The sequence below is a fragment of the Etheostoma spectabile genome, chromosome 7, assembly GCF_008692095.1.
Source record: "Etheostoma spectabile isolate EspeVRDwgs_2016 chromosome 7, UIUC_Espe_1.0, whole genome shotgun sequence".
In the NCBI taxonomy this organism is placed as follows: Eukaryota; Metazoa; Chordata; class Actinopteri; order Perciformes; family Percidae; genus Etheostoma; species Etheostoma spectabile.
Genome location: NC_045739.1, coordinates 2,466,566 through 2,493,802, shown reverse-complemented (window position 1 = coordinate 2,493,802; position 27,237 = coordinate 2,466,566). Strand labels below are relative to the sequence as shown.

The following is a 27,237-nucleotide window of genomic DNA, read 5'->3' as shown; positions in this document are numbered from 1 at the left end:
TGCTCATATTATTTTTGGAAGAAACTCCCCTTCACCCATTAACTAAAGAGGACATCCTTTTCAGTTAGGCAATCCAAAGAGGAGGACGCTAAATGCTTTTAAAGAGCTCCTCATGATATTACAAAAAGCATCCACAAAGCTTCACGGGCTGCTCCCACATATTGAGATTTTAACACTTGGTAGCAAAAGGTCCTTGGCAGTCGGTTTCCCTGAGGTACACCTATCTTAACTGCACTCTGGTCAAAATGTTTGTGGATGAGCGGATTGTGACTCTGTTTAAGAGGAATGCCCATCACACACTGACCTACTGGAGTGTTTTCTTCAGCTTTGGACTCTGCATTGCTTTCCTTGGACCTACAATTTTGGACTTGCAATGTCAAACAAAGTCAACACTTAGTCAGATTACTTGGGTATTCTTTGCCCAGCAGTTCTGCTTGTTGATTGGCAGCTCTATTGGTGGTATTTTCAAGAGGACGTAAGTATAATCCCCCCAGACTCTGTTGTGCATGTGTATGGTGTGCATGAACAAAAAGATTTGGCCGTGATCATAACCGTTTTGGTCTCTTTTCTTTTTTTTTAAAGGTTGTTCAGTGCTCTAGCTGCCCTATTTGTCTCGGCTCTCACCATCTCAGTAATATTTGCCATCATCCCTCTGTGCAATAATGTTCTTGTGCTTGCCGTTGCTATGGCTGTGTCCGGGTTTGCGATGGGCATCATTGACACCATCGCTAACATCCAACTGGTGTCCATCTATCAGAGGGACTCGGCTGTTTTCTTACAGGTGAAAAAGCCTGTACCTTATCTGTAGAAAAATGTATGTATATGTAATGATAGCACTTGCATTCAATGAATAATTAATAACAGATTCAGACATAACATAAAGTTAGTGAATTAAGTTAAATTAGAGAAGTTTGATTTGTCGTTCTCCACACATATTAACATTCATAATGTTCTATACGGTATGTTGAGTAGGTTTGTTTTCTCAAGATATGAGCCAATTACATATATTATAAAAAGCACAGTAAATCATGTCTCTGGCTTTTGTCTTCTACACTTTTTCAGGCTCTTCATTTCTTCATTGGATTCGGAGCCCTGGTGAGCCCACTGATTGCTGATCCTTTCCTCTCAGAGATGGGCTGTGGGAATCACACAGAGAATGGGACAGAGATCATGCATCATTTCAGGAACCTGCTGAGAAACAGTCCGATTGCAGAGCACAACATAACTCAGAGCAACCTGCCACATCACGAGGGAGAGAAAGAGGAGTCCAATGTGCACTATGCCTTCTGGATCATGGCGCTTCTCAATGTAACACACTGAACAGATGTACAGTAGCAGATAGAGTTACTTTCTTTCTTAGTTTTATACTTTAGTTGAAGTGAAAATAATATTTGTGCACCCTCAGCTACCCGTGCCCATTGCAGTCCTTTTCCTGATGTATCGAGAGCAGCTGATCCCATACTGCCCCAGCGGCACTCCTCGTCTCCTGGACAAAGATGAACTAGCAATGGAGAACCAGCAGGGGGCAGAGGTCTCGGACGCGGAGCAGGAGGAACATGAAGCTGGAGGTAAAGATGTGGAAGAAGGGATTTTTATTTTACAGGACTTCTGTTTCAAGATGAATGATGCATATTTTATTCAGTGGGTTTCAGTTGGTTTATAGGGGGAGAAATCACAATAAATGTCATTTTGTGTGCTACAATCTGTCATTTGTGACCTTACCCTCTGTCACAGGTCACAGGAATATCTTTAGCTGCTGTCAGAATGATAACCTGCGTGGGCTGCCAGTATCCTTCTTTATGATTCATATCCTCGGTGGGATGGTGCTCTTCATGACCGATGGTATTGTGGTGAGTGAGGGCTGCAGATAAATAATTTGGTGTGCATTTCCACATAAAATTGTCAGAACGCATACAAAATCTGCTTTGCATATAACTCAGAATTTGCTTTTTCCTTTCAGGGTGCATATGCTGGTTTTGTCTACACCTACGGTGTGTCACCACCTATATCGTTGCCTAATAAGACAGCGGGTTACCTGGCCAGTATCTTTTGGGCAGCCATCACTGCAGGACGTCTGTTGTCCATTCCTCTCTCGTACCGTTTCAAGCCGGTGAAACTGCTTATGTTCAACCTGGTAAGGCCATAAAACATATAGAAAGCCATCATATATCACATGAACAGTGCCTGAAATGGGCCAGTACTCATCAGTTCTGAGTGCCGGCAATTCAGATTTTTTGTCCACATGAGTACCCTTACTTCTAAATGTATTATTATTAGACTGATATTTACACCAGAATAGACTATATATAATGATTTGTTGGGTAGATCCAAGCAATGCTATAGGAAATCAGACATTCAGCAAACCCATATAGCCCAAAGGAAATTATCCTTTGTTTCATAACCACACAGATATACTTATGAATATAAATATTTCCAAGACACATGCAATGATCATGTGATGGAACTTCTGAGTTCACCTTTTTTGGAATGATTCAGGCATGATAGATGAGACATGCACAATCAAACTTAGAGGTAAAACACTTAATTGGTAATGCTCTCTTTTTGTTTCTACAGGCAGCTGCTATTGTTACGGTCTTGATGCTGCTTATTTTCTACACCAGCAGCACCTTTCTGTTTGCCGGGACATTTCTTTGTGGGCTTTTCCTCAGCAGCATATTCCCCTGTATGCTCGCCTATACCGAAGACATCCTTGATTATCAGGGTAACAAAGTGTTTACAGCAAAATGCATATAACACAGTAGTGGAATCATAGCAGGGAGAAGAAATAAACCATGCATTTCTGTTTTTCCAGGTTGTGCAACGTCAGTCCTGGTGACAAGTGCAGGGATGGGAGAGATGGTTATGCAGGTTCTGGTTGGCTCAGTAAGACTATCTTCATTATTACAGAAAAAGAGAATGTGCAGAAGTGTGAGAAATATGCTTATAACTGCAGAAACAAGCCCAGTGGAGATTTAGATTTGTGTTCAGCAGTTTAATGTTCCTATCTCATCCCCAGATTATCCAGGCCCAAGGCAGCTACAGCTTCCTGCTGTGTGGAATGATAATCGCCTGCCTTGGTTTTATCCTCTTTATTGGTCTCCTGCTGTTCCATCGAATGCATAGAAATTACCTCACAGGTACGGTATCAGCCAAAACTCTCATACACTGCTGCCTAAGGTTTGTTTTCATTCATTTCACACTCATCATGCCCCTTTTTATTCTCCCTCTGCATCCCAACAGGAACGACAAAAAAGTCAGCCATGGTGGAGGAACCAGCAAAAGAAGAGAATGGATGTGCCAAAACAGAAGAGAAAGAAGAGACAGAGAGCAGCCGAGAGGGGCAGTAGAAGTTCTTGGTCCTCTACTGGCGACCCTACGGGATGTAGTATTACAATATTCTATCCATAAAGACGATGGATCAAAGATGTTTCACAAAAGGATAGTGAATGAACATTTTACCAATGTACTTTTATTTTGCTGGAAATTACATATTTGCAAAGTAGATAATATGCTACTGTTACAGGTTAAAGTTTAAACTCTTAGATTTTGTAAATCACGGACAGTGTTCATCAAATTGTGGTTTGGTGTTCTGTTTTATATAGCATCAGCGTTTAAAATGTACAGTACAAGGATTATGATCACCTGTAGGATACTTCTGTTTAAATTGTTTTCTAGTTGACGTTTTAATCGTAATCTTGTGTTTTCATACTGTTTTGTGTTTTTGAATATCGTTTGGCATATGTACATGGAATACATATGAACATATGTTGTTTGGATTAATACTGTGACAATTCTGCATTTTAAAAACGACAACAAATGGAAAAAAAACACGAGCAACCATTCAAATGTTTATTTTCTTGGCTGTCAAAGAGGAGAGCGTCAGGTTTTACATTGTTAACCATCCTCAGTCAATGACTGTAAAACAGAGCCATCCAGCCTTTAAACAATTAACATGTAACTTCAGCTTTAAATAGCTTTAGGACCAGTTACAACAAGAACAGGACGCGTCAAAGACCAGACCAGAAGCGCAGTTCTCAAAGTAGGTTTTGCCGCTGCTGCAGTTGTAAAATTGGTTCTTGTTTGTTGGGTTGGGATACATGCCATTGGCCTTTCCAACGCAGAAACTACTGTCCATGCCGCTGGTGCCCGAAGCCCCACCAGAGGAGCTGCTACCGCCACTGGAGCCGCCACTGGAGCTGCCTCCAGAGCTGCCTCCGGGAGTTGTGCTCACTCCTGCGATTGGAGGAAGGGGAGTGGCTGGAGGGGTGCAGGCTGAAAAACACCACAAATGTATTATTTATTAAAAAGGAATGTTGTGAGAACACTGTGTTCAAAGTAGTTCACCAATGATGAAGTACAAGTCTTACATGCTTGTTCCAGATTAAGGCCCTTTTTGAGAACATTAATCAGTGGGTATTTTCCCTGGTTACAGAAAGTACCCATGTAGTCGTCCATGTCAAGGGTCCACACCATGGCACCTCCAAAGTTACTCTTTGTCAGCCAGTCAACCTACAGACAGCCAGCAGGAGGAGTTGTAGTATAGCATTTTCAGTTAAAAAAAAAACACATGGCAACTTCATCAGAAGACCTTGATGCAGTGTTTGATGATAACTGCAGTGTGACCCCACATACAGAAAAAAAGGGGATCAAATAAAAGACATTCTAATAAATTTGTTCCTGTCACATTCTGCTGTAGCACAGAGGGAGAACTTTCACATTTATTTATATTAATACTTAATAAAGTCTTGACAGTTTATGGTGATTGGGAAACATTTAGCTCAGAGGTACAACAGATTGGCCTGTCAAACGGTAAAACAAACAATCTGTGCAGTTCTGTTACCTTGATCTGGAAGCTCTTCATGTTGTCATAGCCCACCCACTGGTTTCCCTTGTAGGCATATGGCACATCCTGGGCCTGGTTCCAAACCTCAGTAGCTCCATTTTTCAAAAAGCCGCAGATCTGTAATTTCACAAAGCAGTGCATTAATGCCTAGCCTAGAAACTCATTCGCTTCTTCATCTGGAGTCTGTGCCACGATGATAAACCATCCTGCTCTGTTGTCAAGCACACAAATGAATATTAACTAACACTGAACCTCCATCAGCATTCAAGCTGACGTTGTTACGATAATAAAAAAAAGCGTACCTCAAAGTAAGCAAGCTCTCCAGCCTCTTGTGTGTACTTTCCTGGAGTTCCTGCGCCAGCAATAGGTGCTCCAACACCATGGTTAGCGGGGTTTCTAAGAGTGAATGTGTTTCCGTAAGTAGGCAAACCAACAATCAGCTTCTCAGCTGGGGCTCCCTGGCTCTTCCAGTAGTTCATGGCATAGTCCTGAAACAAAGGAAATGGACGTGGCTCTGGAACTAGATAGCTTTTGTAAATGCATGTGAATGCTTGTGAGCTTGCAGACTGCAGGTGTATTCTTTGCACAAGCCCAGTTTTGGTGAATTAAAAGTCTGTTTGTGAGGATGGTCAAGTACTCACCACATTGAAATAGATGAAGCCACCCTGGTCCTCAGGGCCTTTGAACAGAGGACTGCACTCGCCAGTCATGGGGTCCCAAGAGCCATGGAAGTCATATGTCATCACGTTGATCATATCCAGGGCCCTAGGGGGCAAAAAACAAGAAGGAAAGAGGTTACCACAGCAACCTTAACAAGCATGTATTAATCATTTTGAACTTAAAGGGGGAAATTTGGTTTTGTTCCGTTCAACTGTAACTCATCATGTTGTGGTGGATAAGATTGGGCGCACCACACATATTGTTTCAAGTGCTTACTGGCCAAGCTTGGGAATCTGATAAGCAGAATCAATGGTGTCCTTTCCAGCCGACACAGCAGCAGACATCAGGAGACGAGCCCTGTTGCTCTGCTTGGCCTCATTCTCAAAGGCAGCTCTCATCTCCTGTTGAATGTCAACAAACATCAAATGTTTTGTGTTAAATGAACTCCAGTGTTAATAATCCATGCTTTGTAACATGGTCAGGCTGTGAGTTGTTTTGCTTTTGTCTATATTTTCGCAGGGATTTAATGTAAAAGTCAAGGCAACCTTTAACAGTCATATTTGATATTTTATATGAAAATATTTTAACTGTATTGAAAAAAACAATTAAACAGAAACTGAGAGGTAAACCGGACAGAGCAAACAAACCTCCAGGAAAACAGAGTAGTACTGCTTGTCCTGGGGAGAGCCTCCTCTGTTGGCTGGATACTCCCAGTCAATGTCAAGCCCATCAAACTCATACATCCTCAGGAATGAAATGACCGAGTTGATGAAGGTCTGACGGTTGGCAGGGCTCAACACCATTTGTGAAAAACTAATGTGGGAATAGAAATGATTGTGTTACAAAAATATCAGAAGTACTCCACTATATAGAATGCTGTGTCTGCAGATATTTGGAGAGTAACTCACCCTGAAGAGCCAAAGTTCCATCCTCCAACAGACAGAAGAGTCTTCAGGTTGCCATTCCTGCCAAGAAACAAGACATTTTCATGTTTCTTTATATCCCTCATTACGTAATTCTTTTTTCTTTCCGAAATGAAACAGACATTTTTTCTGTAACTCACTTGTTCTTCAGGGCGTTGAACTGACTGTAAAGCTCCACGTCGTTCCACTCATAGGTGGCCAGTTGGTTGTTCTTTATGGTGGCGAAGGCATACAGAAGATGGGTACACAGGCATGGGTCGATGTCGTTGGGCATAAATATGGTTGGAGGTGGTCTGTACTGGGCCCAATTTGTGAAGTAGCATGACAGTATGAAGGCGGAGCCTTTGATTCAAAAGGAATGAATTATTTATGGACCATAGATGTATTGCAATGCAATTTCTGACTATAAAAAAGAAAAGGAAACATGCACACTTACCGAGCTGCGCATGCAGTAGCAAGGCCACAGCTGTAAAATTAAACGCCACATATTATCTTCGAGCAAAAAAACATTTACTGGAAAAAAAATTCACTGAAAAAAAAAAAATTCCCCTTACAAAAAGTGAATACAACACAATGTATATCCAAATACTAGAAATAGCAATTGCCAGGAGACTATGTGCTGCACATACAAGAGACAAAAGTTTGAAAATACAGAAGCATGGACTTACCCGTCACAAACAGTGTTTTGCCCATGTCTACCTTGTACAGGGAGGTCAGCTAACAGGTACACTCACTTTTATACACTCTCACTTTGCTCAAACTTAACAAAATTGGGACATCGGCCAAAAGGGTGTTCATTTGCATAAGATTGTTTCAGAGACGAATATCAAAAGTGTTCACTTATGGAGTAATATGTGATTACTTATCACGTTGGCAGGCATGTTTTCACCACAGGCCCACTTTCTCCTTGTGTGAAGGACTCATTTATCCAAACCAAACATAATACAAAGCAAACACAATGCAGAAAATATGCATGAGGCTTTGTTTTAAAAGTTACACAAAATACAATATATAAGTGTAAGTATCACATTTTTTTGCATTATATATCAGCCTTTCATGCCTGCCAAAAGTGTAATAAATATTCTAATCTTATAGCAGAAAGACAAACATTTAACATTTAAAAGTGGGTTTTCTATGCATGCACAGCAAAACAAGAGGAAAGACAAATGTTTGTTGATATGATTAAAGTACATAAATATATGATATCTTATCAAATATGTCTTTCATATTGCAGAGTAAATTAGCTGTCTGTTCAGCGGTGACATAACACATTAGAAGTCAACTCGCGTAAACAACGGGCAACGTTGCCTTTGAAAAACTATTTAGACTGCAGATATTTGATAATAAATATGTCTGACAACTCTAATCATGCTGAAAAGAGGATCGTGATATGTCATAACGAGGGATTTGCAATGAAATCAAAAGCCTTTACACAGTAAATAGAGAACTTATCTAATCATTTCACTTCCATTATGATGCAGCCTTCTTTATCTTTAATAGTTTATATAATATTTAAAGAAAGATATGCTGGTAACAGCGGAAAAAAATCACCTTGGCTGAGCTGAAGCCGAGGGTACTGCCGTTCCTTTTCCAAAACAACATATTTTTTTCCTGGCGTGTAACAAAAACTGAAAAAAAAAAGACTTCAAACAAAAATTTAACTTAACGACTAATTTTCTTACGTACGGTGAAAGTAAAATACAGTCCAATTTAAGTTTTAATCAAGGTCATTTCATCATCTCAGGAAAGTTTGGTACTTAAGAATGTGTTCCTCGAGGTGCAAATCAAAGACTAATGACATATCATAAATGTCCTTAAATTATACATCTGCTCAGTTCAAAATGAAAGAATGCTGACACTGTGACCTCATCCAATAGCAGCGTGAATATTCACGAGTTTTATAATAAGTGGTAGAAGCTACATTGCTGTGCCATAATTCTCAAATAAAACGACCCTATGCATATGTTTGATAGGTTAAATAAGCAGTAGTTATAACAGAGGATTTGAAAAACAGAAATGTGGCTGTGGGTGACGTAACCCTCATGCCTTGTCCACTCAGCACCACTGCATGTGTCACCAACATGGTTCTGTTTTTTTCCTGTGCTCTGGCTCGAAGGACAGGTCATTTCCAACTTCCACTTACAGTAAACTCAGAGAATCTATTCATCCATGCCACTAGAAATGAGTGAATAACTGATAAATGGACGTGAATGTGAAGTTCTTAGTTTGTAATAGAGAGTAATGTTATGGGAAATGAAGTTCATTGTGATCCTGTTGGGAAAAGACATGCCAGTCTACCTAAAGGTGTTGTAATCTCACACATCCGCTCTCTGGCACAATCAACTCAGATTACACAACAATAATACAGCTCGCCTTGTGGTGTTTGTTATAGAATTATTTTCCTCACTAAAAAATCTTTGTTGGTTGTTGTTGTAAATATTACAGAACAGCAATATGTTTGTTCTCACTGAAAGACCTGACAAAATGAAACATAGAGCCAACGCATGTTCGCAGGACTGAACTGCACCACAGAAAAAAGCAAAGTCAAACACTGTAAATGTAATATGGACATGAAATACGGAAGCCAATGGACAGAAATCTGAAAGCATAATCTTTTATGATAATAATTGGCATCAGTTACATCATTATTAAGCCATTAAAAATGTACCGTGGCGCAAAACGGCAATCAGATAACACAAAAAGCCTGCAGAAGTACTCCGACAAATGCAGTGGACTTGAAGCAATGGGGCGATAGATAGATAGATAGATAGATAGATAGATAGATAGATAGATTGATTGATTGATTGTTTGATTGATTGATTGATTGATTGATTGATAGATAGATAGATAGATAAATAGATAGATAGCTAGATAGATAGATAGATAGAAAGACAGACAGACAGACAAACAGAAAGACAGACAGATAGACAGATAGATAGATAGATAGATAGATAGATAGATAGATAGATAGATAGATAGATAGATAGATGATAGATAGATAGATAGATTGATTGATTGATAGATAGATAGATAGATAGATAGATAGATAGATAGATAGATAGATAGATAGATAGTTGGGTAGATAGATGGATGGATGGAATGATTGAGATAGATAGATAGATAGATAGATAGATAGATAGATAGATAGATAGATAGATAGATAGATAGATAGATAGATAGATAGATAGATAGATAGAAAATGGAAACACTGCAACCTCCTCATTTGATTTTGTTAATGTAGTCTTAATTCACCTTCTTTCTTTATAAAATACATTAAATAAGGATAGATCCCCAGCTGATAGACACTGTACTAACATATTATGTGACAGTCTGGCCTTTAGTGCCACCTGCTGTATAAGTAAATAAACTGGCCTTGCAGTTAAAGGTGCTCTGAGCGATGTCACGCGTGTTTTAGGATAGATGTGTTGTCACATACAACACACACCTCCTCACTATCTGCGAGCTGCCTGTCCCAGAACAAACTGTAAAAACACGGTCCAGGCAAGGGTCTACAACGGCCCCAACAAAACTAAACTGCCCACCTGCCCCCCAAAGCATAAACCCAGCTTCCGTGTTCAGCAATAACCGCGCAAGGATTTGGGGTGCGGGTTGGGGGTTGGGCCCCAAAAAAGCCAAAGGGAGGGGAGGATGGAGGAGGGGGAGGGTTGGTCTTTTTTTTTTTTAAAAACTTTAAAAAGCCCCAAAGTGCGTCAGCCAACCCGCTTGAGCCCTTTTAGTACCCACACGATACAGATCACAAAGGGGGAAAAAAGTTTATGTGTGGGGAATCAAAATATGAATGCCCATCAAACTCGTCTACGAAAATGAAAAATGGGGAAAAACCCTGAATCCCCCAAATGCACCCCTTACAACACAGGAAAAGGAAAGGGGAAAAGAGTTTCACACTTTTTTTCACATTGTTCTTTCATTTCCCAATCATAAGGGCCGCAGGGATGTGCCTAGCTTTTCAAGGTAAGGCCTTTTTTTTATTTAGTATTTAAAAATGTTTTGTCTTTTTAAAGGGAATCCAATAAATTGACATTGTTTTGTTTACACTAAAATGAAAATGTGACACGGTTAGCAAAAAAGTCTTTTCCCTTGTAGCCCCTTGCAGTCAACCAGCAAAATTTGCATTAAATAAAAAAGAATGTGAAGGAACAAAGTAAATTAAAAAAACCCGAAAGACGAGAAAAGAGGGGGCCCAAATTAAAAAATAATACATAAACAAAACCAATTAGGTGAAAGCTACAGCTCAAAACACTGAGCTGTGTACTGGCAAAGAAAACTGTAAATGACGGTTATTGACTTGTGTTTTTTTTTTACATTTTCACAGGTCCAGCTCTCTGTCTCTTTTGGCTAACAAAGCATGTGGTGGACTCAGGCCAGTTGTCAGCTCCCATGGTGGTTACAGGAGCACACGGAGCATCTGTAGCTGTCTCTTGTCAGTATGAGCTTCAGTTCAAAGACTACACAAAGTACTGGTGCAGAGGAGCATTCTATGAGCTGTGTCGCATCGTGGTGAAAACCCCCAGGGGGGAACACAGTGACAGAAGCTCCATTGCAGATGATAGGGATGCAGGAGTCTTCACTGTGACTATGTCTTCTCTCAAAGAAAGCGATGAGGGTATGTACTGGTGTGTCATTGCCAGACAAGGAAAGAACATCTATACTGGTGTCAGTCTCCGCGTCTCCCACACAGGTAAGCCTCAGCTGCATGTTAACTCAGACACCGCATCAAACGTAATACAGTCCCTTTTTTTTTTTACCCAGATCAACAAAAGCTCATATGACTGACTCTAACTTGTCAGCTAAACTTGACATAAATTGTGTTATCTGCCTTGAATATTGTTTTGCTCTTGTTGTTGATATGTTCTTAATGGCTTATTTTAATGTGCGCAGGAAGCCAAAAAGAATTTTCCACATTATGGACAAGAAGTCTAACTTACTAACTACTAGTAGCTTACATAAACGTAGTTTCTAGGAGATTGATTTGTCAGTAATTCATTATGAGTAATTGATTTTCTTTTCCACAGTGATAACCACAACCGCCACTCCATTACTGACACTGGAACAAGATGAAATAAGGTCAGATGAGTCTACAGGCACACTAAAATGTACTTTCTTTATTGCCATTTATTGAAATAATGATTAACAGTTAATATGATTGAATAAAGAAACATATGGAATTATATGCCACAAATGTGATTCTAATCCCCATTTTTTTATGTTTGTTTAAACTAGTTGGTGGGCAACTCTGCGTTGGATCCTCTTTATTTTAATGTTGAGTTGTTTGGCATCAACACACTTGGCTGTGTGGAGGATATCTAGGATTTAAAGTCATGAGTGAATTATAAACTCATTTATATACTGAGGCTACAAAACAATTCTTCCAGTGAACATTCTGTCAGTGTGTGGATTAAACTAAGAAATTAACTAAGTGAAAAAGTGGCAGTCGGCCTCTTTTTTTCTTGGTATATAAATGATTAAAACCTGATTAATTTTGGTGCCAGAGCATAAAATAACTTTGGGCCCAACTTTTGAATATCCAATCATCTTAAAAGATTAGCACCTCTGGAGAAATGATGCTCTTGGCTTTCATCTAATTTATTTGCAGATGTTATGTGGACGGTCACAGAGGTTGACTTTTTACATTTAACCACAAGTTTCTAGGCATTTTATAAAAATCTGAAAGGAATTCTGGTAACAAAATACCTTCACGCATAAAGACAAAAAATTTGGACGAAGTTGAATGGTGATGATTTCCTGCTCAATTTTTCTTTGTTAATCTTAGAAAGGATTACAGAGGTAGGTACGATTTCTTTAGATAGGATTATGGGATACCTACAGCTGCCATTGTGTTTTTCTGTTTATGCAAACTGGGATTTGTTGTTGCAATCAGCCCGGCCCTTAAACTGGGACAAAAATGGGAGGCATACAGGTGTGAAAACTAATAAAGTAATTAATTTACTACAAAATAATCAAAACAAGTCCAACAAATAGATGGCAAGAAACTGTAATGTCAGTAGGGTAGAGAGAGGATGAGCGAAAGACCACAACCCAGAGGTGTTTGAGGTGAGAAAGTCTTGGCAAGGTCTAGCTGCTGCTCTGGTTTATATGCATATCCCACATCCCATGCCACTGATTACCCTCCAAGGGCTCTGCAGCCCTGGAGACACAAAGCAAAGCAACAGAAAACCACACCAAGCAAAGGGGCTTTCCCAAATCAAAGCTTAATCATAGTCAAATTCAACCGAAAAGGTGACATATCAAATCCTTTAAAAGACCACAGAGTGGTGGGGGCGGCCTATGGCTTACCTTGTAGAGCATGCGCCCCATGTAGGCTCAGTCCTTGCCAGCGGCCCAGACTCGAACCCAATCTGAGGCCCTTTGCTGCATGTCATACCCCCTCTCTCTCCCCCATTTCCTGTCTCTCTTCAGCTGATGTAAATAGAGGGAAACCCCTAATAAATATATCTTCTATCAGTGTGGAATAGGCAGTGGTGATTTGTGATATTTGTCAAGTAGATGTTTTTACCTGCTGGTTGTAGCTGCACGATGTTGGACACTTCTGTCTGCTGCTTTTAGAGAACAGCATTTATTATCAGTTTTATTAGCCACACCTTATTACTGTGAAGCATGTAATGTTCAGGTTGTATGCACCAGAGAGGCACTGTAAAGGGGCTGTATTGGATTGCTTTATGGGTTTTTTTTTATATTATGTCTCCTTCATACATGTACAGGAGGGTGGACAAAACATTCAAAACAATTTCACAGCAGGCACTTTCATTTGTCATAGCAGGACTAGCACAGGTGTTACACAACAGGGTCATTGTTACATTACATGTGATTTAGCTGACACTTTTAGACAAAGCAACTTACAATTGCTACATATCAGAGGTTGCACGCCTCTGGAGCAAATAGGGGTCAAGTGTCTTGCTTAAAGACACATTGGTTGATGCATTGCAGCGGGAATCTAACCCAGGTCTTTCACACCAAAGGCATGTGTCATATCCACTGCGTAATAACCACCACCATAGCAGGGCCATAGCAGTAACGATGGCTCCGTTATGTTCAAGTGCCCCATTAAACTGTGACAGTGTGACAGTGAGCCAGCATTCACAATACCAGGGCCCTTAAACTGTAGCTAAATGAAATACAGCCATCATTAATTTTATTAGCTGCACCTGTGGCATGTAAAAAAGGGCTTCCATAAAAAGGCCTACAGCAAGGTAGCTGTGTCCTCAAAAACACCACAGGATTGAGTCAACTTGCAAACAACAAAAGCACATTTGAGTAATGTCTCATTAATTTCAGAGCTATGGTACTATATTCTGCAGATTTTCATATTTTTTGGCCAGTTCAGCTACATACATCAATATAAATAACAAGAAAAAGCCATGTTTGATACTCAAATCACCTATTTCTCTGCCCAATGGAAATCTATCTATGGTGTATAACGATGTAGTCTGGAAGAGGTCGAGCTCAGTTTCAGGTGAGGATGCAAGGTGAGAGGGATTGAATGAGGTGATGTCACCACTTCTGCTGCAGGAACCTCTGGCATGAACTTGTGTCAAGACAGCCACTATAACCAGGGAAAATTACCTTTCAAAGTAAAAGCACAAGTGGGAAATAAGTAGCCTCAAGACGAATGAATAAACCACAGTGTAAAAATACTCCGTTACAAGTAAAAGCCCTGCGTTGAAATTCTTACTAAAGTAAAAGTAAATATTAGCATTAAATGTAGTTGTAGCCAAGTGGCCTAAATTACCACAATGGTGCGTTATATTAGTACTTATAATATCACTGAATTACAATTAGTGATGCATTATGTGTAAGCATGTGAGGCCTATGAACGTCATCAAATTGTATTTTACATTAACGGAACTTAAAATTTAAATATTTTTTGATTAATTAAAATGTTAAACTGACAAGTCATGAAGATATTAACCATAGGGATAATTTTTGTGTATCCAAACTCTTAAAAAAATTAAAGTAAAAAATTAAAAAAAATCTCGAGCTTGATTTTTTTTTTTTTCACAACAATTATACATTAAGTAATGACCAAAGGTCCCGAATTAGTTTTTGAGTGTAAAGTTTTTAGGTTTATGCCCGGGCTATTCCAATCATCCCATTATTTAAAGGGAAAAAAATAAAAAAAGCAAATCCTTAAGGCAGATTGGGAAAAGAAATAATTTCCACATACACCCAAAGAAATTATAAAAATAAAACTGCTTCAGGAGGAAAACCCCCGAATTAACAACTGTAGATTTTTTATGCTTTTTTAGAGCCGGGACCTGTTTTTATGAATAGGTCGAGTTGTAAAAGTTTTACTTTGAAGGTAACGTTCCCCCGGGATTTTCTCTCTAGTTATAGTTAAGTCTCTGCTTTTCCTGTGCAAGTTTCTGACGCTGGTGCCCAAAGCCGGGGTTTGGTTTAATGGTTTTTTAAGGGTTAAATGGTGATAGAGGCAGTGTGGTTAGGGGGCCCTGAGAAAATCCGCAGAAATGTTTGTAGGTGGCAGTGTGCCCGTTGAAATATGCAAACGTCAAAAAAATCTTTAAAAGGTTTCGTCATTAATTGTATAAATTTTGTTTAAAGGTTTGGGAATGACGTTTTTTTAAATTCTGAAGTTTGCGACTCTGCGAGGAACAAAAAAAGACCGCTGAAATAAGCAGAACAGGCCGTGCGCTCGATTAATTTTTGGGCACAAAAAGAATACCATCGGTCATAGGCCATACGATTATTTTCATTAAAAACCTAAATTTAACATGGGAACACAAAGCTTGTTGTAGAAAATAAAACCAAATTTCCACCGCAACAGGGGCACAAATTCAAACTCAATATGCAATGTAAGTTAGGTCGTGTTAAAGGAAATACATGACTAACTAAAGTCATTACCAAAACCTTTAAACAAATAGACAAAATAATGCAGCTGAAAATTTGACGATTTTTTGCGTTTTCAGTTATCAAAAGGCATCACTGCAGCTACCCCACGTTTGGTCAGTTTTTGCAAAAAAAGGCATCCAAGTTTAAATTTAAAACGTAGGCCCACTAAACAGGTTGGTATTGATAAACGTTACATTTCAATACAGCCGTAAGTAAAAATGACTTGAGGTTTCCCCCCGCTGTGCGAGTGGCAAACAGGTCCGCCGTTACGTTTTGATCCCCAGGCTTTTAGGCTGTTTTTTTTTTGGGGGTCGTGGGGTTTGTTGTTGCCTTTTTCACGTTCTTAAAGGCAGAAGCCTCTCCATTTCCCAGTCTGATCCCCCCGCTTTGAAAACATATTTCTTGCACGGGGGCGGAGAGAAAAATATTTTTTTGCCGGGGTTGGCACATATTGTGTTGACTTTAAGTGCCGGGTTTGGCCAGTGTTTGGGTTGTGGCAATCTTTGAATGTCGAATGTTTTCACATTTTAGTTTGGAAACCCCGCAATTTGATTCACCCCCAAAAGTTATAGTTTTTAAAATTTGATATCCTAAATTCCCCAAAAACTTTCCCGATAGGAAATTTAAAAAATCCCCCCAAAATTTTAAAGCCTTTAATTACATACTTGCATGAATGTTCTGAAGTTTGGTTTTCAGTTATGAAAAAATCCCTTTTCAAACTAGAAGGTAGGGTCCCTTAAAAAGATAAAAATGATCCCCCGCTAAAAACACGCCCCTTTTATTCCAAAAGAGGCCTATTATCCCCGTTTTCTTTCATTTTTAAACGTGCTTTTAACGGGAAGTGTTTTAGCCAAGTCCGGGGTGTACCCTGAGTCAAATAAAGACAGTCGCCAGAAACGGTGAATTTCTAAAAGACAACGGCAAGTGTTTGCATAAATGGTCTGTCGGGGGGGAGGAATTTAAAGCTCAGGGAACCGTTTTTATCGTAAAGTTTACAAGACCCGACAAATAAATGTGAAATGAAGGGGAAAACGAAAAAATGTTTTATTTCCGGTTAGCGGGAAATGGGTCTGAGAGACCACGCCTACACCCCAAACGCCCCTATCACCCGGGGAAATTAAAAACCCGTTAAACCGAAACCCCGGCGAAATATACAGCTAACGTTACTGCGGGATCGGAGGGGGCATAGGACGTAAAATTTTCTGAAGCCTGCCGCAAATTGATTTCAAAGCAAGTTCGTATATGTTTTAGCTCGTCTTTTTAGCTGGGCTCGTCAGAATAACGCATTTGTTACCCGTGGTTTGCCCGGGTGGTTGCTAAAAAAGCTAGCATTGCGATGCAGATTGCTTTTAACCCAAACCGATTTTTATTCGGTAGCTAACAGGTTTGTTAAAAAAAGTTACGAACTGAAAGAAAGTAGCATGTTATGTGATTGACCCAGTACGGTATTTAAAAAAACGAAGAGTAGGGCAATTTCGGAAAGGAAGTGATAAGCAAGTTTAGTAATTGCAATAGTAACGAGTTTAGCTAACAGTTTTTTGGGGGGGGTGTGAACTTTAAAGTTTGGGCTAAAGCAGGAAACAACATTTTCTTAGCCCCCCTTTTTAAACAAGGCCATTTTGGTTTAAAAGTGGAAACGTATTTTAGCGCTGATGATGAATAATAATACAAGCCAATGCCTAACATATTAAATGTCCTAATGAGTTATCATCTCTCCCAGCAACTAACGTTATTGCCAGCCGAATCAGAAAGTACAGAGATGCAGACTATCAAATGCGTGGTGGTGGGTGATGGAGCAGTGGGAAAAACCTGCCTATTGATTTCATACACTACCAACAAATTTCCCCCCAATAGTACCACAGTAAGACGTTGGGTTCACAAGTAAAAAGAGCAGGCGAATAAAATTTGGTGAAGAAAGTTAAAGACTCTTGAACTGTCTGTGACGTGCCATACGTTCTTTTATCCCAGGTCTTTGACAACTATGCAGTAACTGTAATGATTGGGGGTGAACCATACACCCTTGGCTTATTTGATACAGCAGGTAAGAAGATTGTTTTTCCTCTTTCAATTAAATTTCATTCCTTGTTGAATTAAGTACAAATATGTCATAAGTGTGGTCTCTTTTATAGGTCAGGAGGATTATGACAGGTTACGACCACTAAGCTACCCACAGACAGATGTCTTCTTAGTGTGTTTCTCTGTTGTTTCACCTTCCTCATTTGAGAATGTTAAAGAAAAGGTGAGTTCAAAGTGTTTATCTAAATGCAGTAGGGTTGCTCACCTACAAATCTAATAACATCCTCTTTTTAAATGTTAAGAAATTAAACTGCTTTCACAGCATACTCTCATTTAATAGTACTCTTCTCTAAGTTACTAAGTGATAGGAAGATTTTAAACTAGTACAGCAAGGAGTTAAGGTATAGATCAATTGATGCTGAGGAATTATAATTGACTATATAGTAATTTGACTTTTATTGCCACTGTGCATTACACCCCCACCCGGCACCGCCAGGCACCGCCTACCAAGCGCCTGGGTCTGTCTGAGGTTTCCTTCTAAAAGGAAGTTTATAATTGCCACTGTTGCACTAATTGCTTGCTCTTGGGGGAATTACTAGAATTGTTGGGGCTTTGTAAATTCTAGAGTGTGGTCTAGACCTACTCCATCTGTAAAGTGTCTCGAGATAACTTGATATGATTTTATACTATAAATAAAATCAAATTAATTGGAGCAACTTACTGTTTAAAATAACTTTTAACATTGTGGGTTTTTATTGATACATTCTCAAACTACAGACAACGTACCAAAAGTGACATGTTTTGGGGTTGTCGACTCTAAATGTAACACATTGTGCTTTTCAGTATTTCTCCTCATTGCTGCCTCTGTCATAAAACAATAGAAGGCATTTGGGGATTGCACATGATCCTATTATTACAGATAATGGTATAAATAAAAGTGTAAAGTATGGGGAATTTCAAAAAGCCAGATAAACATGAAAACTAATACACAGTGGCCTTGTTGTGATGCTATTTTAGGTTGTTGTTTTATAAACCGGAATGTTAGATTTATGATCCAATCGTGCATGCTAGTAAGCAGTCTTTTGTTTCCTGAGGCATTTCAGAAATATCTGGCTAACTGGGGATCCTGGTTTCCTAATGACATTTAGTCATGGTGGTTAGAAATCCTTTTATCATTTATTTAGTGTGACCAAATAACACTATAAGAGGAAAAGTGTGTGTGTGTGTGTGTGTGGTGTGTGTGTGTGTGTGGTGTGTGTGTGTGTGGTGTGTGTGTGTGTGTGGTGTGTGTGTGTGTGTGTGTGTGGTGTGTGTGGGGGTGTGTGTGTGTGTGTGTGTGTGTGGTGTGTGTGTGTGTGGTGTGTGTGTGCAACCAATGTTTTTCCTTCCCTTAAAAAGTTGGCATATTGGTTTTAAACATCCTCATGCCAAATAATACACCAATGCCCCCTCCCTTAATCTTCAACAATCCCATTCTATATATACATACAGTATATTTCCATGCATAAATGTGCTACATGTAGCATTATTAAAAAGAAAAGTGTATCTACCTTTTGGTGATGAATGTTTTGTTGTTGTGTTTTCAATCTCCAGTGGGTTCCTGAAATAACTCACCACTGTCCCAAGACCCCGTTCCTGTTGGTAGGCACTCAGATCGACCTGCGTGATGACCCCTCCACAGTGGAGAAGCTAGCCAAGAACAAACAGAAGCCAATCACCCCTGAGACAGCAGAAAAGCTGGCTCGTGACCTTAAGGCAGTCAAATATGTTGAGTGCTCTGCCCTAACACAGGTAAGCAGTCGCATTAAACAACACCTAAAGCAGATGTGGCTAGCATGTGCTTAAATGTCCCTTTCCTAACAAGGGTGGAAGTACTTCGTCTTGTCTTTTGCTAACAGCATCTGTCTAAACTCCATCTAACTCTCGTGGTGTGTGACTCTCTTTCTCCTTTTTCCTCTTTCTGTAGCGGGGACTGAAGAACGTATTTGATGAGGCTATCCTAGCCGCTTTAGAGCCCCCTGAAACTCAAAGAAAGAGAAAATGCTGTTTGTTCTGATGTCTCCTGCATCTTGCTTTGCCTCTCGATTGTTTGCTGCTTACTCATTGTAAAGAGATGTCTGTCACTAAAATAACCACAACGCTCTTTTAATCTTTAAAAACTTTGTGCCCATTAACTTTTCCCCCTCTGTTCATGCGTGCTTTCTTTTCCTAATCCTTGGCCTAATCACAATGGCCCATGCTGCCTGATACAACACGAGTGCCAATCCATAGTTCTTCTGTCTGGAAAACTGGACATGACTGTGTTTGTTTTTGTTATTTAAATTGACATTCTGTTATCAGAATTGAATTATTCAGCATCAGTTGTGCCCTACAAAGCTTTTATGCCACAACCTGTCTTAGACAGTCATAACCTTTTTTTTTCTACTGCAGCATCAACATTTTCCTTGGGCTTTGGTCTTTACTTAGACAAGTTGATCATGAAGGAGTCTTGTATAATGTTATTTGAATAAAGGAAGATTTTGATCGCCCTGCTCCTTTTCTACTCAGCCTTCTTTTGCAATAGGTTCCCTGAAGATGTTGAATTTGTATTTGGAACATAGCCCTGTTTTGAACATTCATATTTTATTTCCACAGAAAGGATTAAAGAATGTGTTTGATGAGGCAATACTGGCTGCCCTGGAGCCTCCTGAACCTAAGAAAAGACGTAAATGTGTTCTGCTCTAAGTTTCGTCACAGCCTTCTCAACACCAGTTTCCAAATCTAGGTTAACAGTACTGAAGAGGTTTGTTGCACAAGCACATTCCAACATGAATTAGTATATTATGAAATATTTGCCTTCTGACTGACTTAACCTAAATACATATTCAATGTGTTGAACGGGATTTTAGATTGAGTAACATCTGATGCTGTTTGTGATGATTTGATGGCGTTGAAACGATCTTACATGTTGACACACTGAGTCAATTTCCAGTACATCAACAAACTGTAGGTGACATTTCAGTTTGACCACATTATGTTTAGAGTTCATTTTGCAGAAGTACTATTCCAAAAGAACTGACTATGAAATGGTATTTTAATAGAGCTCATGTTTTATTGACTGCCCTGTAAAATGCAACCAAGCTGATAATGTTGGGTTAGTGAGCTACTTCAATTATGTCTTAGTATACTCTACATCAGTTTTTTTTTTTTTTACCTAGTAAATCCCTTAAAGTTTTTATATCTTGTAATTGAACTCCAGTATTTTATTTTCTAAACATTTCTCAAAAGGTCAATAGAAGTTGCTGTATTTTACTAATTTTTGACATTTTGATATCTTTTATGTTCAATGTCAACATAGCTTCCAGGGGGATCTAAGAAATATTTGACTGAGTATGACATTTCTAGGCTATGCCCCATCATAGTTCTAGTTTGCCAAAACATAACCTGATAAACTGACACTTGTCAAAGTAGAGATCTCCAAATGATGACAGAAATGTATGGAGTTTTAAATGCAATGATAACACTTCATTGGAAGTCACTTATCACAAATAGCCAAGCAAGGAGTTGGAGCACAGCAATTTCCCAGTCATTTCCTTTTTTTCTGACAGGAGTGAGTTAACAAGGTGATGTGTGTCCTGAATGCTTAACAGCTGCAAGAGCTGACACTTTGTAGGAGAATTTTACTTATAACCCCAGGCTAATCTACTATTTTGTAATCTGAACATATTTCCTGCTGAAGTCAGAAAGTAACACGTAGCAGTTCTTACGGAATGGTATACATAGTTTGAAACCCTGTGAAGATTTTGGAGTGACAGAACTAGCACTGTTTGCATTTGTCTTGCCATGCCTGGATGATGGGCTTGAATTTGACTTGTAAATATAGTGAGAATAACTCGTAACTTATTGACTGAATACAATGTGTGCATTACTGATAGAGATTTAGAGGAGCTGAGATGACAAGTGAAATCAAAATGACCAGGACAATGTTGAGACACGTTTCTTGGACTCTTTGGTCTTTATTCAGTTTGACGTTAAAGTGTATCTTGCTTGTGGTAAAGCATTACAATAAACCAGTATTATGAATAAACTTAACTTCTATTACATGTTGTCTGACTTGGTTACGATACGTTTTACAGTACACATTTTCAGCATTACAACTCGCACATTACAGAGCAATGCAAGACTATTAGTAGTTCCATTAAGGCTGGTTTAAAAATGGATAAATAGAATCCCTTCTGATATGAAAGATCAACTTATTTGACTTTATTTGCATTGCAGCAGTCCTTCTCAACGCCCTAATGCCTTCATACAACTTGACGTGTCATCACCATTTTCCAATGAATACGACTGACAAGCAAACGTAAACTTCAGAGCCAGATAGTTAATTCTGTTCTGCAAAGCTGCCCTGATACTTTATATGGCATCTTGTCCTAACATTTTCAATGACTAGTTAGTCATACAAAAACACTTCACAGAAAACAGTTTAATTTAGACCCAGTGTGTGTTTCACATTCAGTATGAGACATGTTGAACAACTGAAGATGACTGAAACTGATTAATATAATACGTAATATGGCTGTTTTCAAATTAACGAACTACGTTGTCGGGGACCATACGGACTCAAAACCTCACTGCAGAGAGATGTGTACGAGGCTCTTTATACAGTAGGATAATTACACAAAGTATTACCCACATGCAATGAAAGGTAATCATTACGTTTAAGTTATATTTCTTTTAACTATTTCAAATGGTCTCTGTGATTTTATATTTTAACTAAGATTTGCATAATTTAGAAGACAAATGTTACACATTTTCAGTTCTGCTCTACAGCCCTACTCATGAACCTTACCTACTACTATAAATCTACATGTATTCCTTCCTAACGTGCTGCATTGGGAGTGTTTTGAAAATGACTTTTCGTAACAACATTCATAGTCTTTTGCCCAAAGACACGTTCCCTCAACATGTAAAATGACTGCACGTTATTTAAGGGGAAAAAAGACGGCGCAATTACCAATTAAATTACCAATAAAAAAAAGGTGCAATTTTAGGCAAAGGCAGGAAGCGGGCATCCCATGAATCCCCTAGCGCTATGTGTCCCCCGGTGGACATATCTCAACGCAGCTGTCGGTGACACGAATTCCATACCATCCTGCCCAGAACTGTGTGTCCTTGCCTCCGTGGATAAAACGGATGTATCTGACTCCTGGTCCATAGTTCTGGAATACATAGGTCATCTGGAAAAAACAAAACATCAGTAAGTCAAGAGTTGGCCATGAGCTTTGTACCTCCTTTGAAACGTCATCGTATATACCTGATTCCATTTCTGATCGTTCCACTGCTCAAAGTAAACAGTCTCAGGAGCAAACTTCCTGATAGGCTCCTTTCTTTGATTCAGCAACTCCACACAGATCTCATATTGACAGCCACAATCCCATCGTGGTGCATACCTAATATACCAGACGCAAAAGCATGGCAACATGGGCAGCAGTTAGGTTGAACCATGGTGGCCAGTTTCATCAGCATTGTTCACTGTTGGGCCAAATTACATTCTCGGTAGAAACACATTCTTATGTGTTTTCAATATGCTTTGTTTATTTCTTTTAAATTGTTTGAGAGTAACAGTTCCAGCAGCTTGTTATTCCTCATTTGGTAAAACGTGCATGTGTTTTATGCTGCACTACGAGACAAGGAAGTAAGTTTATTTTGAGTGTAAACACATACTGTTTTATCACACAGTCCCAAGACTAGAGATGGAATGTATGGCTCTACTACACAATGATCAACAGTGGCCTCCTTCATTTATATTTATTATTTATGTTTAATGTTGTCGATGCAAATCTGTTATGATCAAATAGGCTAAGCTATTTCATTTTATAAGCCGTGTTATTTATCTCAAAAATAGACTTCATTTCAGCACCATGAGAGCCTGCCTCTCTCATGTGGGGGCAGCATTAGATGTATGTATTAAGCCATTACACATCTAAAGCATATGTATGAAAATCAAGCAAAAGTTTCATTGCAAACTATCAAAGGGAAGACTCAGCTTTCCTCAGGAGCTAAATATTTTTAGTTGGAAGGACATATTTGACCCACAGGCCACTGTTTGCCTACCACTGCCCTAGATGCCCATTTAGTTTATTTTGATTTAGGCATAGACAATGTTAAACATGGAAATGGTTAAAAGTTTCATGTGTAATTTTGAAATCTTTTGGTTCATTTAGTACTTAAGTGTTTTTGTTACTAATGTAATTAATGTACAATACTGTTTTTGAATAATTGTAAAAATCTGCATTGTTGTTTGTGAAGAATTCAATTAGCCTAATTTGCATTAGTAATGAATTCAGAGATGTGCGAGTATTTTTATGTTGCGTTCTTCTCACCAATCAGATATTTTGATGTCGGGTTGGAACTGATCCATGAGCGATGGGTTATAATTTTCCTTCTCCAAATTAATCAGCTGCGACTTCTTGCACATTCTGCAGAAAACAGACAGGGGTTTTAGCTCCTACACAATAGAAATGTAGCATAGACCATGCCATCTGCTGGTGAATACTCACCCATAAGAGGTCACAAAGTTTTTCTGGACCGTCTCATTTGGATGGGGCTCTAGAACTTGTTCTGCTTTCCAATTATCACCACCATTCTCTAGTATCTGCCAGTTCTTCATTCCATCTATGAAAACAAGGGGGGGGGGGGGGGGGGGGATGAAATCAACTATTTTGTATTTTTGTTGTGCAGGTAAACAATGGACCTAAAACACCAGATGTTGAGTAGAATGTGTTCTGCAGCTTACTTACGTTCTCCTCTTGGATTCTTGAGGAGATTTCTTCTCTTCCTGGTCAAGAAGTAAAACAACCTCCAGTCTTTGGGCTTTTTGGAACCATCGCAGGGGTGAAATCCTTCTCTTCTACATCTCTCTCTCCACAGAGATTCACCGTCAGCTACTTCTTCCCACTGATGGCACACTAACCGACAATTTTTGACCACTTGATGGGGGGGAAGATTCAGGAAGATCTCCTCCAGGATCTCCAGAGGAAGAGGGAACAGCTGAAGAAGACAGACAGGACACAGATCCACTCAATTTTGGACCAATGCCATTACACCATCTAAACTAACCTACATCAGCATTTTGTTGCAGTGTTACACAAACATTTAAAGCAAGAAAGAGCTGTTAATAACACAGAATGTCAGACAATTTTGTTATGTTTTTGCCTTCCTTTTTACATCCAAAAAGGAAGTGTGTCCTTTAGGCTGTACATAGCCTCAGAGAAACTTAAGCTATGCCAACTCAAAAAGTCAAATATTCAATAGTTTATAACTGGACAGCTGGGAAAAGGTCCATGATGTCAGATTGTATAGACTGTAATCTTTCAATTCAGTGGTTGACAAGTATAAAATAGTGCACCCTGAGCCTATGTCTGAAACATTTAGACTTGTATGGTCGGCACCGTTTCATCGTTCAGATGAAACTTGGCTTGCATAACGTCAGACAACAACAAATAAGAGCATGGCTGCAGTCATGTGAAGTTCTCACAGCAGTTACTAGCATGTAAAACACCCACATCTTCCTTTGACTGCGAAGCCGACGGTCCTGCAGCTGAAGACACGTTGCGACTGTGTGTGGCACCCATAGTTTTAGCTTTCCTCTTCATGCCTGGGACAGACCCAGCCAATGTCCAGTCGGTATCGACCTCTTAGCGACGATCTACCTCCGTGTAGTAGTCGTTACAATGTCACCCTTTATGAACGCCAGTTAAGTATCTCCGATAACACAACGCGGAAGTGCAGTTCTTGACATATAACGTGAGGTAAAAGCAGCTCCAATATTTCCCGTAGGCCTAAACCTAACACATGACTACCGAGTCACCTGAAATGGCGATTACTTTCGGATAACGTTATACGTCTTCGTACCATACACTGTTAAAATACATACACAGTCATGTCTCATACCTTCCCGAAAGACATTGGACATCAACGTTCTTACGAGTTGAGTCAACAAATGTGCGCGCTCGTTATTGACACCAGGACAGTCGAGCTGGACGCATACGTAACTTGAGACGTAAAGGGACCTAGCCGCTTAAAAAAAAAGTACACTAAGCACTATGGTAGTATCAGTATGCTTACGGTACTCGACAGCGGAGATTCACCCACTCCACAATAACACCAACCGGGATGCTAAATAACCAAGGTTGTGCTGACGACTCCGCTCACGCAACTCAATTTCGGTGTGTGCCGCGTGTGATAACAGCGAACCCTCTTGAATCCTTCCTTTGAGAAAACTTCCGGTATGACATCCCTGTGCGCGGGCAAAGTTCTCAATCTACCAATGGGGCAAAGAGCAACTTCTTTTGGCCCCGTGACTCGCGGTGAGCGGAAATCTTGAAGAAAATAAAACGCAACCTACGCCAGAGCATAACGTTAGCTGTCCAGTCTCTTAACGATGTCCCGGATCCTGAACGGTATCGTGGCGGTATGTCCCGACCTGGGTATCGGAAACAAGGGGAACCTGCCCTGGCACCCCGTAAGACTCAATGACGAATTCAAACATTTCCGAAAGATGACTGCGACGCCATCTGTGAGCGGGAAGCAGAATGTGGTGATCATGGGCAGGAAAACATGGTTCTCCATCCCAGAGAAGAACAGACCTCTGAACAACAGAATCAACATTGTCCTCAGCAGGGAGTGCAAAGCCCCCCCCGCGGGAGCACACCACCTGGCGCGAGACTTTAACTCGGCTCTCAGGCTGGTCGATACGGAGCTGGCAGAGCAGGCGGACCACGTCTGGGTCATCGGGGGCAGCTCCCTCTACAAGGAGATGATGGAGAGTCCGGGGACCAGGAGACTGTTCGTCACACGGATCCTGAAGCAGTTCGAGTGCGACACCTTCCTCCCTGAAATCAGTCCAGACAAATATCGCCTGCTGCCAGAGTTTCCAGGAGTGCCGAGGGAGCTCCAGGAGGAGAATGGGATCCAGTACAGATATGAGGTCTACGAGAGCATCCAGCAATGAAGTGACAGCAGAAAAAAATCAGAACCAGAACTATGCAAAACAATTGTAAAATCTGAAATTAAACCTTAACATCAACTGAAGAAAACCAATTGTGTGCATTTTCAATTAAAACTGCAATTGTGAATGAAATACTATGTGGATTGTTTTGTTTTGGTTGAGAATTAACGGTTTAAAACCCCAAACTTCCCTTTTTCTGACCCATATTAAGAAAATGAAAATCAATTCCACTGAAATAGAATAGTATAAATTAAAGAAAACATTACTCATTTATATGCAAGGATTTGCCCTTTGACTGTATGACTTAACCAAAATGTTACCATAATTGGTCAAAACTTATGAAACAAGGTGTTTACAGGATAGGTAGTTACAGGAAGTGTGAAACCCATATGACACTCGAGTAAATTAACATATCAAACATTTAGTTTTAATGGTTCAAATCACAACCTACAGTATGTCGATCCAATCCCACTTTCCTTAACTGTGCAGTCTCACCTTTGACACTGGGGGCTAGCCCTCTCCTCTGTGTGCATCAGCAGTTGTGAGTACTTCACATTCCTAATGCATCACTCACATTCAGTCATTCTCCTTTCTGAGGACACTGCAAACCAGCAACGCTTCATTGACTTGGATACAACCAAAATAATCAAAAACATTTCGTTTCTTACAGGGTATCTGCAGGGTTTCAAAAATGCCTAAAATATTTTGAAAAATAAAGCCTTAAGTCTTAAATAAAGTCTTACAGTTCATTCACAAAAGGTCTAACATTTGTATTGTCCTCTCATAAGATTAAATGACTCCATTATTTTGTCAGAAAGCATGTATGAGTACTGAGTATTGAATACTACAATAAAACGTATTAAGTTCCACTACTTGGTAAGCAATATTTCGTATATTTCATTACATCAAACACACTTTTG

At 39.6% G+C, this 27,237-nt stretch overlaps 6 protein-coding genes across 12 annotated transcripts; 4 read left to right on the top strand and 2 right to left on the bottom strand.

The window, feature by feature from the left end:
- Positions 1-132: 132 nt before the first annotated feature.
- mfsd4ab (major facilitator superfamily domain containing 4Ab) lies at positions 133-3,524 on the top strand. Its single transcript, XM_032520232.1, has 10 exons — positions 133-475; positions 583-781; positions 1,063-1,308; positions 1,406-1,568; positions 1,735-1,850; positions 1,961-2,134; positions 2,575-2,722; positions 2,813-2,883; positions 3,017-3,137; positions 3,241-3,524. Exons 1-10 carry the CDS (start codon positions 246-248, stop codon positions 3,345-3,347), a joined length of 1,575 nt encoding a protein of 524 aa, XP_032376123.1. The 5' UTR covers positions 133-245; the 3' UTR covers positions 3,348-3,524.
- Positions 3,525-3,835: 311 nt separating this feature from the next.
- LOC116692156 (acidic mammalian chitinase) lies at positions 3,836-7,139 on the bottom strand. Its single transcript, XM_032520234.1, has 11 exons — positions 7,095-7,139; positions 6,863-6,892; positions 6,567-6,768; positions 6,412-6,468; positions 6,151-6,316; positions 5,780-5,904; positions 5,485-5,608; positions 5,146-5,331; positions 4,841-4,960; positions 4,368-4,509; positions 3,836-4,272 (listed from the first exon to the last, which is right to left on the bottom strand). Exons 1-11 carry the CDS (start codon positions 7,117-7,119, stop codon positions 3,977-3,979), a joined length of 1,473 nt encoding a protein of 490 aa, XP_032376125.1. The 5' UTR covers positions 7,120-7,139; the 3' UTR covers positions 3,836-3,976.
- A 3,596-nt stretch (positions 7,140-10,735) lies between these two features.
- On the top strand, positions 10,736-13,042 carry LOC116692172 (CMRF35-like molecule 3). Its single transcript, XM_032520268.1, has 3 exons — positions 10,736-11,125; positions 11,460-11,511; positions 11,668-13,042. The coding sequence occupies exons 1-3, from the start codon at positions 10,825-10,827 to the stop codon at positions 11,759-11,761; spliced, it is 447 nt and encodes a 148-aa protein (XP_032376159.1). The 5' UTR covers positions 10,736-10,824; the 3' UTR covers positions 11,762-13,042.
- A 1,783-nt stretch (positions 13,043-14,825) lies between these two features.
- LOC116692170 (cell division control protein 42 homolog) lies at positions 14,826-21,409 on the top strand. Of its 5 annotated transcripts, none has more exons than XM_032520260.1 (7): positions 14,826-14,842; positions 16,449-16,501; positions 17,033-17,173; positions 17,281-17,353; positions 17,442-17,551; positions 18,922-19,119; positions 19,963-21,409. In XM_032520260.1, the coding sequence occupies exons 3-7, from the start codon at positions 17,072-17,074 to the stop codon at positions 20,050-20,052; spliced, it is 573 nt and encodes a 190-aa protein (XP_032376151.1). In that variant the 5' UTR covers positions 14,826-14,842; positions 16,449-16,501; positions 17,033-17,071; the 3' UTR covers positions 20,053-21,409. The 5 variants fall into 5 exon arrangements, with proteins under 5 accessions (XP_032376151.1, XP_032376152.1, XP_032376157.1 ...); XM_032520261.1 differs by lacking the exon at positions 19,963-21,409 and adding an exon at positions 19,295-19,859; XM_032520266.1 differs by lacking the exon at positions 14,826-14,842 and having other exon boundaries at positions 16,449-16,497; positions 17,037-17,173.
- A 232-nt stretch (positions 21,410-21,641) lies between these two features.
- LOC116692164 (F-box only protein 6) lies at positions 21,642-25,345 on the bottom strand. 3 transcript variants are annotated; one of them, XM_032520248.1, is made up of 6 exons: positions 24,873-25,345; positions 24,108-24,357; positions 23,868-23,982; positions 23,691-23,786; positions 22,622-22,757; positions 21,642-22,544 (listed from the first exon to the last, which is right to left on the bottom strand). In XM_032520248.1, exons 1-6 carry the CDS (start codon positions 24,960-24,962, stop codon positions 22,398-22,400), a joined length of 834 nt encoding a protein of 277 aa, XP_032376139.1. In that variant the 5' UTR covers positions 24,963-25,345; the 3' UTR covers positions 21,642-22,397. The 3 variants fall into 3 exon arrangements, with proteins under 3 accessions (XP_032376139.1, XP_032376141.1, XP_032376140.1); XM_032520250.1 differs by having other exon boundaries at positions 25,261-25,333; XM_032520249.1 differs by having other exon boundaries at positions 25,244-25,273.
- Positions 25,346-25,444: 99 nt separating this feature from the next.
- dhfr (dihydrofolate reductase) lies at positions 25,445-26,370 on the top strand. Its single transcript, XM_032520267.1, has one exon. It carries the CDS (start codon positions 25,751-25,753, stop codon positions 26,318-26,320), a length of 570 nt encoding a protein of 189 aa, XP_032376158.1. The 5' UTR covers positions 25,445-25,750; the 3' UTR covers positions 26,321-26,370.
- Positions 26,371-27,237: the final 867 nt, after the last annotated feature.

Bases quoted from the DNA above. Each gene is read 5' to 3' on its own strand.
- LOC116692172 (XM_032520268.1), top strand. From the start codon at position 10,825: ATGGTGGTTACAGGAGCACACGGAGCATCTGTAGCTGTCTCTTGTCAG. The intron at 11,126-11,459 runs GTAAGCCTCAGC...TCTTTTCCACAG, and splicing joins TCTCCGCGTCTCCCACACAG to TGATAACCACAACCGCCACT. The intron at 11,512-11,667 runs GTCAGATGAGTC...TGTTTAAACTAG, and splicing joins CTGGAACAAGATGAAATAAG to TTGGTGGGCAACTCTGCGTT.
- dhfr (XM_032520267.1), top strand. From the start codon at position 25,751: ATGTCCCGGATCCTGAACGGTATCGTGGCGGTATGTCCCGACCTGGGT.
- mfsd4ab (XM_032520232.1), top strand. From the start codon at position 246: ATGTTTGTGGATGAGCGGATTGTGACTCTGTTTAAGAGGAATGCCCAT. The intron at 1,851-1,960 runs GTGAGTGAGGGC...TTTTCCTTTCAG, and splicing joins TCATGACCGATGGTATTGTG to GGTGCATATGCTGGTTTTGT. The intron at 2,723-2,812 runs GTAACAAAGTGT...CTGTTTTTCCAG, and splicing joins AGACATCCTTGATTATCAGG to GTTGTGCAACGTCAGTCCTG.
- LOC116692164 (XM_032520248.1), bottom strand. From the start codon at position 24,962: ATGAAGAGGAAAGCTAAAACTATGGGTGCCACACACAGTCGCAACGTG. The intron at 24,358-24,872 runs GTGGGTGTTTTA...TGTCTTCTTCAG, and splicing joins CTTCGCAGTCAAAGGAAGAT to CTGTTCCCTCTTCCTCTGGA. The intron at 23,983-24,107 runs GTAAGTAAGCTG...TTGTTTTCATAG, and splicing joins CAAGAATCCAAGAGGAGAAC to ATGGAATGAAGAACTGGCAG.
- LOC116692170 (XM_032520260.1), top strand. From the start codon at position 17,072: ATGCAGACTATCAAATGCGTGGTGGTGGGTGATGGAGCAGTGGGAAAA. The intron at 17,552-18,921 runs GTGAGTTCAAAG...TTCAATCTCCAG, and splicing joins TTGAGAATGTTAAAGAAAAG to TGGGTTCCTGAAATAACTCA. The intron at 19,120-19,962 runs GTAAGCAGTCGC...TTATTTCCACAG, and splicing joins AGTGCTCTGCCCTAACACAG to AAAGGATTAAAGAATGTGTT.
- LOC116692156 (XM_032520234.1), bottom strand. From the start codon at position 7,119: ATGGGCAAAACACTGTTTGTGACGG. The intron at 6,317-6,411 runs GTGAGTTACTCT...TTCCCACATTAG, and splicing joins TGGAACTTTGGCTCTTCAGG to TTTTTCACAAATGGTGTTGA. The intron at 5,905-6,150 runs GTTTGTTTGCTC...GACATTCAACAG, and splicing joins ACTACTCTGTTTTCCTGGAG to GAGATGAGAGCTGCCTTTGA.